At 28.5% G+C, this 17,825-nt stretch overlaps 1 protein-coding gene across 3 annotated transcripts in view; it reads left to right on the top strand.

Annotated features, from left to right (window-relative positions):
- Window positions 1-17,825, top strand: part of LOC112595795 (nucleolysin TIAR-like) — a 331,751-nt gene that overhangs the window by 264,907 nt on the left and 49,019 nt on the right. For all 3 annotated transcript variants that reach the window (XM_025341135.1, XM_025341136.1, XM_025341137.1), the window contains one exon: window positions 2,319-2,406. In XM_025341135.1, the coding sequence (XP_025196920.1) occupies window positions 2,319-2,406 (88 nt within the window). The remainder of the gene's footprint in view (window positions 1-2,318; window positions 2,407-17,825) is intronic.

The following is a 17,825-nucleotide window of genomic DNA, read 5'->3' as shown; positions in this document are numbered from 1 at the left end:
TATAAAACTCTACTTACATATATATATATATAACGGTATAGTTATGTATATATAACCATACCGCACGCATCCGTTAACGTCTCTTGCCAATCGTGTATATCAACTAGATAATAAATTCTTTGTTGTTTTACGACCTCCACCATCACTGCTACCACAATTTCCCTATTTCTTAGTAGCATGTATAATGTATATGCATGTATATCCACCTGACTTTGCATTATATATATATATATATATATATATATATATACATTATATAAGAATATATAATATAAATTCACAAGTTACACTTGCCGATCACGTAAATCCACTTACTGCTATTGCCACCAATGTTGCGTTTGCGTTCACACGACGAGCCGTATCTGCTCCTCGTCCTCGTGCCTACCACGAGCACCATACTAAACCATTCCTCTCCGTTCCGTCATGATGACGCGTGTATTCTACCCCTCTCACCACCATAAGCGATATTGCTATAACTGTAAGCGCGTGTAGTTCAATATTATCCTTTCCATTTATTGCCACAAACAAGGTCACTAACAGCTACAGTGCATTTGGTACAGGTACTTATGCAGATATCATGTTATTATTGTTATTATTATTATTATTATTATTATTAAACTGTCAATGCCGTTGTACGTGCATTGTACGCCTTACTGTTTCCGAACTCACCGTTAAGACGTACAATAACTAAATAAAATATCTCAAATAAATCGTTTTTGAATAATAACTATTATCATAATAATATTAATTGACCACGCTAAAATTGTGAAACTCGATAGATGTAAATAATTGCTCTCAGAAAATAAAATTATACTTATTTAACACGGCAGTTGAGATAGGCAATTCAGGCACGCGCGTGCATGCAAGACCACATGATTGCATGTCGCTATTGCATTTACTCAATTTACTGACATTTTACTTTTTTCTTCTTTTTTTTCTATTTTAATTTTACCAGTCAAACAAAAATGTCTGTTTTTAACTTTGATAAAAAACCCCTATTGTTTCACAAAACAGAAAAGGTTTAAACGTTGTTGCTGGGAATGCGAATAAGTTCTTTCAGAATTTTAATATGAGCTTTTGCACACGAATGTTTAATACTTTGGTAACTAGATTTTGTCTTGTTTTTTTGCACAGAGCAAGCGAAAAAATACTTTCTTTCAACACCCCAAATTCCACAAAGTATTTTCAACCAAATATGTTGTTGAAGAGTATTTTAGTTTTTTCATGTTTGGTGTTTTTAACCTCGTCATTTGATATAAATGATTAAATTAATTTTAAATTGTAAAATATAAACCTATACCTATAGTTTCCAGCTAAGTTATGCATAAACGGTTTGAAGTTAAATTACCCTACGTAATATGACTACGTAAAAATGAAGTATTAATAAAAAAAAAATAAAATCGAAAACCGAAAACCGATATAACACGTGATTTTTTTGATTAGGAGGAAACAAGCTATGAATTGACGACAATGATAATTATTATTACATGAAAACAAATGTAAATAGTTTTGACCTTTTTTTTTCTTTAGTATAGTACGTGTGTGTAAGTTACAAGTATTTAGTTAAACTTTTGCAGGCAGAAATAACTTGTTTACACACGCTCGTATGTGCTTTGGGAACAAACAGACTCAAAAGTAAACACACGAGACGATCTTATATATACCTACCTCTATACCTTGTAGGCGAAATAACACCGACAGCGATGTGGGGCAGAAACGAGGTAGATGATAGTTTTCGTACTTGGAAAAAGAGTTTTTTTTCAATTAAAACGTAATATTTAGCCGTTGACCGGCAATCCGTAAATAAACGGTCGAAAAATACACACGGGCCAAATGTGTTTTCAACCGAACCGATTAGACTAGGTTGTCTCGAGTTTCTGTCAGACCATAAAAGATATATGAACTAATATAACTAAGATATATATGTGCTATAAATACGTGTGTTTGTGGTGTGTTGTTAGAATTTCATTCGACATATGCTACTCGAGAAAAAAGCTAAATATATTTAAATATCACTCACAGATTTTTATTTAATCTTAATTTTTTCTAGTTTTCTATAAATTGAACGTAACCATTGTATGTTTCATTTTTTTCTACGGTTATCTACAGTTAGCAGATAAGAGTTCTCAGTGATAAAACGATTTAGATGTCTGGTTGGCTAAGATATGTATAAAAATAAACAAAACCTATTATTTATTTTTTTTCTGTCAATGTTTTGTATTATTACTATTATTATTATTATTTATTATGCAGTGGAATATCTGACATATCATATCAACGTTATATTTACCTTGTATGGATATTTTTTTTGTTTACAGAACACCATCACATTTTTGTTGGTGACCTGAGTCCTGAAATCGAGACGCAAACATTACGAGAAGCTTTCGCACCTTTTGGTGAAATATCGTGAGTATCTTTATAAACATTTTATATAATATACTGTATTCATTGCTTTTAAATGTACACAAATAAAAAAAAAAAAAAAATGTATACATTTGTGTATCTTCTTATTTGATAATTCAATGTATAGAAACAAAATATTATATAAATATCAAAAAAAAAAATTTTTTTTTCGTAATTTTTTTATTCACAAATCAAAATGTACGCGGTTACTTATTATATGTTCTCACTATTCAATTAAATTGAATAAAAAGTAAAACATATCAAGCGAATAGAGATTTTACCCCGAATCGTCGAAATCGATATCATTAATTAATATTTACTTGTATTTTGAACCACGTAACGTGTAGCATATTATGAAACATAATATTGAGTTACAGTGTTTTATAGTTGTTTAAACACTGTTTTTCAAACCATATAAACACACAGCAATAATATCAGAATATTCAGGTTGATCAAGAAACAATTTTTACTGGAGCTAAATTGTCTATTGAATGCATTACAATGTTCCAAGTTGTTAAGACAACTGACTGTTGACAATAATCAAAAATTAAAATTAAAGAAATAAGTCGAACGAATTTTAGGTGAAATCTAATAAATAACTATTATATTTAAAAAGTGTAAAAATAACAGTCAGTTTAAATATATGCTAAAATTATGTTACTGATAAAAATTTCGAATTACAAATATTTCATGAGTTTTAAAGGACAAAAAATATAAAATAAAAATGACCAATCTTATGTTACTACTAAAATTACAGTTCCAAATAAAGTATATATATTCTTTAAAAGTTTCAATAATAGTTTATTTTCATAAATAACTTCTTGCTACTGCCTACGTATAATATTAAGATTAAGCAGCGTCACATGTGTTGTTTGTGTCTTATAAATCGACAATATAACAAATTTTCATTCAATCGTTCTAACTTCTAATCATGTGCAGTTAGTATAAAAATTAGAGTAAATCGATTTTATTGTCTAAATTAAAAGAATAAAATATATTATCTGATTAATCTTATTGAGTATCTATGAGCATAAATGAATAATGTCTTTACCTCTAAGTTTTATAATAGGTCGATTCGCTAATATTTAAACAAATAACACAAATATAATAAGATATAGACGACAAAACATGCTAGTAAATCGTCTTCTTAATTTCAAATATTTTTACGATTTCGAAGAATAATTATTTTTATTGATAACTTATCACGAATAGCGCTATTGAAATTCAATATCACAACACCAAAGGGGCAGTTATTATTCTTTGTTCTGTATTCGTGCAAATAGTAAATCATATAGGTGTTGTATAAATATTTTTCTTTAATTTTGAAGTTATAACCATTATTTTAATAATTTGATTTCTGAACACTTAGGTTCATTCAGTTGCGCTGATTTTGTGAATGAGTTAATAATCATTGTTTATGATATTAGTTCATATTTTTTTTTTCAATTCACAGAAATACAAAAAAAAAATATCAGGAAATTTAATCGAGTAAAAAAATAATAATAATAATAATAATAATAATAATAAATAAAAAGATCTAAATGTTTCAAGGAATGAATAATTCCAGGTTAAATGGTCACTATTTAAATGTAAAATATAACAACAAATCATAAGAGAAATGAAAGAAAGACCAAGGGTAAAGAATTCACGGAAGTTAAATACATTTTTTCCCCTTATTCTTTCTGCTTCTCGTTGCCTTTGAAAACGATTTTTAACGAGCGTTTCTTCTATTTGTGAGTGTACTCTCGTTTCTTTCGGTGCTCTTCTTGGTAGTATTTTAAAAATCTATACAAGCGTAAAGTTTTATGTTAAATTTAACGCATATTATTTGTCAAGGTAGTGTGTACTACCACTACGGCGTTATATGTTTAGTTCGTAATATTTACTTTATCCACTAATGAAATAACAATGAAGTGCACGCTTTTTAAAAATGTATAATTTTTAACATCACGCTCAAAACAACTTTTATGGGTAAACACACTTACGAAATTTAAACTTCCAGTCTTTATATATATATTTGGTTTTTGGTTTTTTTTTTTTTTTTATATTGAAACTCGAATTTTTATGTTTACATTGTTTAAAAACAAGGTGTTTATATACAACCGTAACTAAAAGTATCGGTCGGACCCTTGTTCATTAGAAATCGGTATCCCGGGATTCGCATTAAAATTGAGTTTGTTCTTCGTGCGTCCCAAATAAACTCATTTGCGGGCTATTTGACATTTCTAATTAAGTATTAGTAAATGTTTAATTAACTAATAGAATAATAGAATATATCATTGTTGCTTCTGGTAACCTATGCTTGGAATTTTATTCTAACCACTGGTATAGTTGATTAAATATTACTTATTAGGTGAGTTTTTTTTTCGAATCAAATGTATGTTTTACACGAAAAAAAAATATAACTTTTAAAGCATTGTGTTTTATGTTTGTTTTTACCGCAGTATTTTATTTTTTATTTCTTTGAAACGTTCTGATTTCCTTGCCTATACGAAATAATGACTTTTAAGTCAGTCTGTACCTAAGAACAATACGTTTGTTTATTTCATGTTACTTTTTTCTTTGATACCTACTTGTAGCTTTTTTCTCGTTAGTGATCTTAAAAGGACCTTACTCTATAGACACACATTACTAATAATATTCGCACAAATTTCGTTTACTTCTAATTTTTAACAAACACTTTTGTGATACGTGTGTGGCTAAAGTTGTTTGTCAACTATATTTCTTTGGGTTAAATAATATTTTTTCGATGATTTACAACGATTTAGTGTTGTAAACTAATGGTAAAGTGTTTTATAATTAATTAAAATTCAGATTATTAGAAATATAATTCCAATAATAGTGGTTCGTATTGAACATTATTCTGTTCTGTACACAATATTTATGAACTCCAAGTATACTCGTCGATGATTCATAAAAATGTGTGTATATGTGACCGGTCCAGGGATTGAAAAATATTTCAGGTAGTTTATAAATAGTCAAAAAGCAGATAAGAGTTCATTAAATGCAGCAATTAAGTTTTTTTTTATAATAGTACATTTAAATTTGCAATATTTTCATCGTGCGTAAATATTTTATTATCATTATATACTTATATCGTTATTTACTATAAAAATAGTTATTGTTTTGCCATTATACCAAAAATATAATTTGCGTAAAATAATAAATCACTGTGTAATAATTTTTATGATTTATATTTATCATATTAAAATTGTGTGTAATAATAATAATAGTAAGCTTAATTATGCTTTTGATGTTTTTCAAATTAGTGAAACTATGATAAGAGGTTCAAGTATAGATAAAACTTGGTCATTTTAATCTAAGTTAAAAATTAATTACTGGAAATCCAAACGTTGATCATTTCAATTCGTTAATTTAAAATTTGCTGTCCACGTGAATAAAATTACACAAATAACATGAAATACCGGAAAATATATTAAGATCTGTAGCGTATATTAATTGGCTGTCCCTAACGCCGTGTTATCGTAATTTTTTTGATGAATAATAAATTAATACATTAAAAAAAAAAATGGCTTGACTTTAGTGAATGTCAAAAAATAAAAATATGAAAGTCATATAGAAAGTTCACATTTATTATATAACTTTAGATATTACATTTCTATTTGTATTTATAGCGTAAAATATACATCATAGACTTAGCACTCTTCAGAAAAATCATTTTTTTTTTTTCATTGCTACTAGTACACAATTATGAAAACAAAATCATAACAGCATTCTCATACGATACACGACTTCTATATATGTATAACGTTTTTGTCCGTTTTCTCTGCATAAAATAATATTTGGTATAGGTGCTCATAAAAAATTATCGCAAGGCTGATTTACCCCTTGCTGAAGCTCTGTTGGGAATAAATTAGTCTAATTGCGTTGCGGAATTCTACTATCGACGATAATAGTTTTTGTTAGGGGATTAATGTTTCCGTACGCATTTCATTATTTATTTGACAAAGTGTAATTGCACTAAAATTATGAACCGATGATTTTTCGTTCGAATCTACCCACAACTTCAGTACTCGTACATTATCATACCTTATATTATTATTATTATTATTATACAGCCGTGTCGTGCAACTTGTTATCGTGAAAAACGACTGACGAAACGAGATAGCGCGCGCTCGCGTTTGCGAGTGTGTTTACGATATTGCTTATTATTATCGCAAAGGCGGTGACGGACCTGATACGCGTATATTCTCTTCGTTATAAACATTGGTAAAACGATAAACGTTCGTGGTGGAACGACCGATCGATTCAAAAGTTTGGCGGGCGTCGTGGCGGTGGTCGGATTGGCCGCGGTTCGGAGGGAGGGTTGGAGAACGAGCCGTCCCGACGCCGCCGTTTAATCTATCTCGCGCGCGGCGACCGACAGCTATTGTTTTTAACAATGGCAGCTGACATTAATTCGCAAACGTTCTGCCGAGACAGTCGTCCCGCATATCCGCGTATACAGGCGGAGCTGATGTTTTCATTTGATCAAAACGTACAAATATTATTACAACGGGAAACGGAGAAAATAATTTATATTTCGGAGATGTAGTATATCACCTGAAAACGCCGCAGCGCCGTTTTGTTTTGGAAACCGCCTCAACGGTGCGCATAATGTTATTGTAATTTGTGTGTGTGTGTGTGTGTGTACCGCCTTATATACAACCATTGTTATTTGATTGGCTCTCCAGCGCAATGCCAATGTCGTTGACCTATATTATTACATGAATAATAGGTATAATATTGTATAATATGCGATGTACGAATGTATACATTATACGCAATAAAAGCGAATCTGAGTAAATATCCGAAATGATAAAACACATAATATCGTAATGTATGATATTATCTAATATTATCTTATAATATACGAAACGCAATAACAATATCACAGCGTACTACTACGATGAGGCTTATATTATTTTGATAATTGGCGCATAATTTGCATATTTTTGTTTTCAGACATCTTGGATACACCCAATAGTGAATTATTATAAATCCGTTTCAGATAACTCTCTCATCTCACTATTTATACACACACACACACACCGATAGAAGCATAATACAATATGAATATATTTACATATTTTGCAGTTTTAATGTATTATTGCTATTTTGTGTTTTCGAAGGAAATCGCTAAATTATACTAAATCATATGCTTAAAACTATATTTTGGAACAAAGAAAAAATGAAAACGTATACAAAATGTATCATATTAATTCGAGGAATCCTTATTATTATGAGATTATTATTGTATTATATTTTTAATAAATTGCAATCACCATAATACTTTTAATCTTAATTTTCATATATATTATTACACAATTTACACATAGTAGGCGTGGTAACATTTTGGAGTTTTGTCAATTTTTTGTTGATACAAAATAAATTTTAGTCATAAATTTATTAGTTACAGGGGTAAAGTTCGTAACAATGCTGTAATAGTTTAAAAAAATTTTCTATACAAATCACGATACGTGAAAATAAAGATGGTAATTTACTTTTTTTTTTTTTGTAATGCGGTAGTAGTGAATTAGAGATCAACACCTGTTTCCCTCTCCTTATCCAACACCATCCTGTCCTTACATTAACGAGTTCTAATTATTCATATAATTATATGCAGTTTAAACGCTTCATAGTGACATTATAATACTTACTGTATAATTACTAAAAGATGGTACCTTGACTTTATTCTGTAGGCTTGCCACGCGTTTACCATTAATAAAATCCTTTCCCCATTCAATTAACTGATTTGCAGTGTTCTGATATTGTTTTTAAATTTTTTTTTTTTTTTTATTTACCAAAATTGACCTAAGTACATTTGCGTTTATATGACGTGGTTCAAACAAAATTCAACGATAATTAAATAAGACCGAAAATGTAATTTTAATTGCAGTGATGGTGTATATATTTTATGTTATATAAGCATATTTTTTATTATATATATATATATATATGCAATGTATAGCACAAGGTCTTATAGTTGTAGACAAGTTTTCCGAAACACGATATTCTCAACGGGGATAATAATTCAATGAATAGTTTGTATTCACTACGTCTCTGTGACAAAAAATCCATACTAAAATACCGTATTGTCGATATGTTCGGACCTTTCTCCAAAAACATCGTACCCACCAATTTCCATTAATTCGAATAAGTTTCAAAAGTGTCTATTATCAGTGTCTATTAAATCGAGTTTTGTCAAAAATATTTTTTGACATAATCATATTGACAATATACCATTGTGAGAAATAGTTTTCTACCGCTTCGGCTGTTTATTATAATATTTGTTTACATTTTAGGTTGGAGTGAGTGACAGTAGGAAGATCGCGTAATTGTTTTAGTGACGTGCGTTTAACGCATGTGCATTTATGTTTAACACGCATCATTGGAGCTCGACAGTTTTGTTCATATATACGCACATAATTGTATTTTTTCGCTGAAAGTCAATAAAATAGTTTTCTAAAATTTAGTTGAAGTTATAACATTTTTTTTATCAGCAATAAAATAATATAATATACTTATGCATATTGCTGTATCTATTTTTTTATTATCAATTTATCTGTGTCTCTATATATATTTTTTTAACTCGCCCTTTATCGATCTAAGACCAATAAATCTGAAATCAGAGGAAATCATAAACTCTCTCTCTCATTCTCCCCCACTCACAAACTTTTTCATACCCGGAAAGCCTGTTGAACCCTTTCCAAAAACATAAATTACATCAACTGCACACTCGAGTGGGTATTATACGTTATGCAAATATACTTGGACCACGCATGTTTGACCCTTTAAATTAATATCGCTTAGTATAGTCGCGGGCGGTAGACTCATGGGAAGTAATGGATCGTCAATACATCCATGTTTTCGAAACAAACTGAAAAGTTACATTATGTGTTTTTCCAAAAGTACACGACAATTCAACTAAAGGTTTACAGATAATTAGATGATACATAAAGTTACATCTCATATACGAAAAAATCAAAAATCAATATATTGTACTCCATGTTAGTTATCATCGAAATAATTATAAAAAAAAAAATAATAATAAACAGTATTGTATAAGGTTAGACATTTCATTTTAATGCTCACCATAACGTCACTCATTAAAAATATAACTTGGCGCCCGACACTGTATTATTATATGATCAATTTTCGATAATTACACTTTTCATAGAGATACAATTTGAGTTTAACTTTCTTGTAACACTATAACTATGGGGTTATTTGTAAAATTACAACAATAAAAACATCCGATGAAATCGATTTATTCACACCATGAGCACTTGTCCTGTGTAAACACATAGTAATGTAGTCGTTTTATCTATAAATACACGGGAATCGTATTATAATACTGTCTGTCCATATAATAATATGTATCAGCTTTGAAATACTTCCATTGCGTGTTACGATTGCATCGACGAGCAAGGCGTTGTCTGTTTATTACAATATGCATCAAAGCTAAACACGTATATAACGCTACAATAGATTTTATAGGGGAAAAAAACTACACATTTGTTTTGTACATCTAGTCTTGCAGATGTCATGCATAAAGCAAAATTGCATAGTTATGGACACGTATCAATTTGTACTTATCGTACCAGAATATACATTGTATACGTCAGCGGGATCGTTAATGGGTGAGAAGTGTCCTTACGCTTGTACCTCCATATCACAACTCCTCATAACGTTTAAAACAATTTGCTAAGTATTTATTTGATCTATATTTTAATAAGTATTAATCAATATTATAAACAAATTATAGCGATTTTATAACGGTTCACATTATGCTAACAAAAACATTTATACTACTAATAGCTGTGTAAAACGTTTCAAACAATCAAACAAAATATGGCCTATCAATTTGACAAAATTCTGGTTTTGCCAATATACGTGCGTGTATTAACAAATAATGGTAGTGTATTATAATATAATATAAACGTTTACCGGTTACAGTTAGGTTTTTACTCGGTACATGTTTTAGCCATAACAATAATAACGGTAATATCGAACGATGGCAAATCGAAAAAATATTGATTTTCACAAAAGTTTTAGAACACTACATAAGTTGTACGCATTGAGTTCAATATTAATATGTACGCTCAAAAAACATCAGAGATGCAGAAATACGTGAGAAGTTTTTCATCTAAGATCAATGGAAATATGCATCGACGTCGGCTCGTGAAATTGAAATGATTACTGAGCAGTTTATTATATCATGCTAAACAAATATAAGACTTTGATACGCAGCTCAACTATTCATACAAACTTCCGATAGTTTATACAAGCGTTTTCCGATTTTTTTTCTTCTTCTTCTCTAGCTGATTTGTAGAGCCCATGCATCAATGTTTTTCGTTTCACCCCTTCGACTGCAGCTACTGAACATTTAGTTCTCAGAAATAATTTAATATTCCCTTATAAATTAATGATTATCCCGGGATTCGCAGGAAACGTTGAGCTAAAAAAAATATTTCTACAGAAGATATAAAATATATGTATATTAAAGAATTTTTTATGAGTATGTAAATAAATATCGTAACAAGCTAGTCAAAAAAAACAAAACACAGATTTTTTCTAATTCATCCGGATTTAGCAGGCATGCTAAAAACTTTTTTTATTGTTGTGAGTTTTGAAAAATAACTCTTAAAGCATGAATATTTAGTTATTATTTTATTCATTACATGAACTAAAAAGCTTGATGCTAATTTGTTAATTGCTTTTTCTAACTAAAAAGTATAAACGTATTTCTATTGTTTTATGAAATAAAATAAATTGCATAACTAAGTACACAAAAATACAGTAAAATATAAAATGTTTACTAATATAACAATAAATAAAAAAACTAACAGCCATAATCATATAAGGATAGCGTGCAATTTTACCTATGTTTATTTTTAAGAGAGACTCAGAAATGACTAATTTTTGTACTGTAACATATATAGTATTTATTTTTTGAATAATTTTCGTATAGAAACTGAAATATCAAATTTTACAAGTATGAAATCATGTAAGAATTTATATTCATCGAAATATAAAGCTGATCACGAAACGCCCGAGAAAAATCACCCTAATGTGTACAAAAATGTTCATAAAAATATATAGGAATATAATAAATTCTCTAGGGTGATGCTGGAACCCCAACACCCTCACCCCATAAATATACCTCTACCTCCTTTCCACTTTTTTGTCATTTCCTCTCCCCCCTTCGACAATGACTATGTATACTCGATAGGGGTGTTGGATAAAAGCCGTTTATACACGTGCGTATTTTGGCCTACGCACGTAAGAAAATCTGTCGGAGCATTACCAATGCAGCCCCAGCTGAAAACCCTAGGCGCATTTTGCTTTTGCACCGTCAAAACACCGATCCAAGCAATATGTCACAGCTCCCATATTTCCAGAGTATGTGACACCAATATATAATACCACATTACATCGGAGTTTTATTTTTATTTTCAATAGGCTCGACATGAAATGCGTACTATAGGAAACTCCGACGCCTATTATAGGACGCCGATTCCAAATTATTTTTGTGACAAAGCAACTTACACTTTTCGTTGGTTATAATTTTTTTACTTTCGTTCAATATTCTAATGAAAGACGTATAATATGAATTTAAGAGAAAAAATATAATAAATCACAGAGTGATCTACTCTAAACTTTTTTCATTTAGATTTTAAAATATTTTCAACATTTAAACATGCTTTTAAACTGGTATTTTTTTTTCACTTATTATTAAATTGTTTTATACTTAAAATAAAAATAATTTTGCATACTGAATTTAAAAAAAATCATACTTAAAGCTTGATAATAATTTGAATGAAAACAATTTCTCTCAATACCATACTGTGCAATATGATATTTATGTATGCGCACACGCATATAATTATTTAAAAAATTATAATATTTTACATCATTATAGGTATACTTCTATTGAGAAACGTTAGTATATCTACTTATCGAGTCATTAAAACTTTACAAATTCAAGTCACTGTTGTTCTACTAGTTGTTCTAAACATGTTTGAAGGATGTATTTATTTATTATAAATGGAAGGTTAACAAAAAGTTCCACATTAGATGTAATCAACTATGTTTTACATGGTACCTGCAGTCTACACACATATACCAAGGGGGGAGGAGTTTCTTTTAAATCTTCCTTCGACATTTATTGAGTTTATTCAAATCCTGATTTTTAAACATATATTTTAAGAACTGTATTTAATATTTAGGTTATACCATTTTAAGATTATCTTATTGAAACACATTTTTTTTTTTTATCCGATATAACATGCTATTTTTTTTTTTTTTTTGAAAATTTGTGAATTTGATATAAATGTTGGCCTAAATTCAAATTCAAACGAGTAGTTTTTTAGTTATTCAAAATATATGCTTAATAGATGATATATTACTTAAGCATACCAACAATATCTACACTTTCTTTTCATCACTATAATATATTTCATAAAAACTAATTTAACCACATAAACCTCCTCATATCTAAATGATTCTTTTGTACATAATCATGCCAACCCTTTTCTACATCTCAAACTTATATAATCATATGATCTATTAAATAATCAATAACAACTTACTCCTTTAAGTTCATCGATTTGAAGTTATGTCGATAGATGCTCCTATCTCTTACATTTTCAGGTTTAGTACAAATTATTAACTTACTTATTAAATAATTATATTATTTCATATATTATTCAACTTATAGATTTGTTTTATAAATAATAATAAAAAATAAAATAAGATGATAAAAGGTTCGGATGTGATAAGACAGTGCTTCTCAACCTGGGGGCCTCAAAATATTTATTTTATTTAAAATATTTTCGATTATTTAGTTATTATATAACATTATATTGTATATACATTTAACACATGTAAATTTAGTATATCATTAAGAAAAAATAATTAATGATTTTGATAAAGGGGGCCTTGACAGTTTTACATTAAATTTAGGGGGTTCTATAAAAAAAAAAAAGGTTGAGACGCACTAACATGAGAGATAGAAAAAAAGTTTGTATTTATTATTATTTATGATAAATATTAATAAAGTTTCTACTTAAATGGTATAAAAAAAAACTTAAAACTATAGTCTTAAAATATTATTTAATATTATATATTTAATAATTCTAAAAATAAGAATTTCATTAAATAGATATAATCATAGAAACAAATTGAGTGAGCTTGTTTGGTTAATTATCCGGCAGTTTGCTTATAACACAACATTGAACACTAAGCATGTGTTGTTTTATAGATAAACTTTTAGAATGTACTAAAAACAATTAGCAAAAGATATAGCTATTCAATGTGCATGTTATAATCAGTTGAATAGTATTATTATACTATATTATGCTATTGTTTATGTTTTTGAGTATACCCTTACCTGTAGGGTATATTTATTCCGTATTAAAGATTATATATCTAAGCATTTAGCACCAAAGACATTATTAGCACATTAAAAAAAGACCACGTTTAACGTGTACGATGAATTATACTACATCAAGTGTGAAGAGAGCCGACCAAAACTTACAGTATTATACAGTTTTATATAAAATTTCGGGTCGTGTGAATAGCGTTTCAGCGAAAGTTGAAAATTCATTCCTAAATCACTACAAACCACGTCATATATACTATTAAACTTATTATACATACGCCCGCCATTACGATATTATGTGAATTATTAGCTTAACTCGATGTAACAACATTTTAGTTGCCAACCGTGTAACAGACGAAAATTTAGCGTGCCTTATATTATTCGAATATACCATTCTGTAAGCGTTTTTGTATAATTTAAATTATTCATCGTAATAATTCCTGGTGTATAAAAAGCGTGGATTAAAATTTACGCGCACTTTATTTCAGGATTGAATAACAATAATATTCACATGTACATATAATGTATACATGTATGTATTACTTTACGTAGTCAGTATAGTTAATCGCTAGCCATTATCGTCCGCACATTTATAAACTCGTCCCATACCAGAAAATTATAATATTATATAATATTAAAATGAAATCTGTGTTTAATATTTATGTGCAGAACCGGGTAACACAAACAATCGAAATCAACTTAGAACTAAACATCGTAATAATTAACTCACATAAAATAATTTGAGACTTTTCAGATTGTTTGCTGCTTATTTCTTCTAGGTTTTAAGCAACATAATATATCATATAAATATATTTTTTATTTTAATAACACATATAAAAAAATAAAAATATTTTTTTCATAACTTTAAAAAAATATATATATAAACAAATAACCAAAAGGACATATGCATACGCATATATATTTAAGTACACATTGTAATGTGAGTATAATTCAAGTTAATTTAAAAGAAACTTTTAATTTTGTGTTTACGTATAATAATAATAATAATAATAATGATGTATAAGAAAATCAGTAAGGATAAAAAAAATATATAGAAAAAGAAAATTATTAACCTGTAACTTACACGATAACAGTATTGCGATATATTACAATTTAAACGAATATTTGTTGCCATAAAGATATGGTGTTATACATACATATAAACATAAACATGTATTTTATAACGAATTGAATATTGAAGGGAGAAAAAATAAAGCCTACGAATTCTCTGTGAAAACTACATAATATTTTAACGCTGCTTGCACACTCGTCTCATTATGTAGGCGCATTTTTTTTTTCACTGTTTCCACTTGAATACGTTTAACAACTGTTTCCAGCGAGTAATGATAACGTTACCCCGTTTTCCGAGTATAATGTAAAACGAAAAATGGACAACTCTGAATTACATATTACAAAATTATAGTATACAATATATTACATACCCAGAAAAGTATAGATATACAACGTATATTAGAGCGCAGTGAATAGTGAGTGGAAAATTTTATAATTTTATAATTGGTCCAATAATTATTACAACGTTAATGTATAGTACTTAATAGGTGGTCTATATAAATTTTAAGCAGAAGGATTAAAAATAACTATATATTTGAACAAAAAAAACTGATTTTAATTTTTCACTGATTTGAAAAATAATACGTTAAGTTAAAATTAAGTGAACCTTGGTCTAAGAGATAATTAAAAACAATCAATTGATTTATTTTTAACTAATTTAAGTTAAGCATCCATACTAATTTTAAACTTTTCAAATTAAATATTGTATCGTTTGTTTAATTATAATCACTTAATGTTGACTAACTTACAATAACTTAATTTATTGTTTTCGTTAAAAATTTAACATCATAGTTTTTTTTCTATAAATATAATATAGGAATGTTTTGGATACTTGTGTTGCTAAAATAAGAAAACAATGTTCAAATTAAAATGACTTAAATATCATTAATTTAATTTAATTTTCTAAAAATGAATGCTCGAAAAATTAAAAACGAAAAAATAACTCTTTAACAATAAATATGTTTAAGTAATATAATATTGGTATTAAAATTTAAAATAATAATTATTATACGTATAACACAACAATATACTTATATTATGGCGTTTAGTTTTCTACATTCTTTCGTGTATTATTAAAACATGATATATTATAATATTATAATGCAATTTTGTGTGTATGCTACATATATATGAATAGTTTATTTATAGGTATTCGATTTGTATTTTATGTTAAAAATCGTTTTTGGAAACGAGGATCACATACATATACACACATACACACACACACACATATATATATATATATATGCAATTCAAAGGGACTAGAAAGGGGTAAGAATATTGCTGCTCACGGCACAACGGCAATGGGTGGTTTCATTTCCATGATGGACAAAAACCTTCGTTGCAACAGTGCTGTAATTTATATCCAATACGGTTAAACGACTACCATACCCCACTATGACCAGATTGTTATTAAATGTGGTAGATATACAGAGTGATTATTTTATCTAAAAAATTCATTATTTTAAAATATATTGGAGTTTTTGAAAAAAAAAAATGTATAGTTTCTAGTGCAGATAAAACATAGTATAATAAATATATACATATATATTGTATAGTTATAATTGATTAAGTTTTTAAATACTAAAAAATAATTTTAATTTCGTATTTTGGAGTTTAATTTTTTTCAGAGTATTTTTATTTATATAAATTGAAATTCGGACGAATAGATATGATTTATAAATATTTAAAGTTATGGGAATAGAATTATGAGCTACAGGATTATCTCGTAAAACGTTTACTACTATTCCACTAACCAGAATTTTAAATACTCATAACTTATAAACTAATCGTCTGAATTTCATTTTTTATATATCAAAATACTATGAAAAATATTTTTCTCGAGAATATGAAATTAAAGTCGTATGTAATCTTACAAAAAAGTAAAATACTTAAAAATTATGGTGTTATAATATGTTATTTTATTTTGAATAGAAATTACGTAAGATTTTTTTTTCAAAAATGTTAATAGATTTCAGAACAATTAATATTGCTTGATAACAGAATCACACAGGATATAAAAAAATTATTTATATATTTATTTATAACAATATAATTATATATTTCGAAATACAATCATTTTAGTGCAACAACACACCCAGTCATATCGACCATCGTCGGTCACGGCTATCTAACTGTTAATATATGATAATCTATCAAATACTTATATAAAATATTATAATGCATTCTAACGGCCGTCGAATTAAGTATACGTTTAACTTCACCCTAATTGAAAAAGTTTGATTTCTTTTTTAAATTCCGTCCATCGGTATATTTTTTTAAGCGATGACATAGGACTGTCTATTCAGATCTATTTTAATATTTAGATTGTCGCAATTTTTCGGTGGTACGTTTCCATCTTTTTCGTCATTGATTTTTATTTTGTTCATCCGCCATATCCGATAAGCGGGTAAGGCTGTGCTCGGTATATTTTGTAGAACCTATCATATAACTATCGATGTAATAATATTTTCCATTGCATACCACTATTGTTTTGCGTGAGACCAAGTGTATTTTTAACTCTGATATAATAAAACGAGGAAAATAACTGTAACTGACGACACGAGGGTGAACCACGAATTTCCTACCGATCAGCCGCGGGTGTATAGTTATGGTTGGGTATATGTATAGTGCCCGCTGCGAGTTTTCGAGTCTCGCCCTAATGTCTGTGTGTGTGTGTGTATGTACGATCATGTGTATGTTGAGTTTATGTGTTTGTGTGTGTGTATGTGTGGTTTACTGCTCGACGATAAAAGAGGGGAGAAAAAGTGTTTTCCCTCCCCCAGTGAGCGTTATGACGTTTGCAAGACTGAAACCATGCTATCTACATTTCTCTTTCTCTGCAATCGTGCTGTCGCTGTCATTCCATCCCGGTCCCTATTTCCCCCTTTCTCACTCCGTATTGAAAACCGTCGTCGTCGTATCGAATTCCCATTACGACGCGCGCTCACAATAATCTAATTTC

The sequence above is a fragment of the Melanaphis sacchari genome, unplaced genomic scaffold, assembly GCF_002803265.2.
Source record: "Melanaphis sacchari strain LSU unplaced genomic scaffold, SCAv2.0 Contig2_pilon_pilon, whole genome shotgun sequence".
Classification (NCBI taxonomy): domain Eukaryota; kingdom Metazoa; phylum Arthropoda; class Insecta; order Hemiptera; family Aphididae; genus Melanaphis; species Melanaphis sacchari.
The sequence above is the reverse complement of the archived record's forward strand: the minus strand, read 5'-3'. Positions and strand labels throughout refer to the sequence as shown.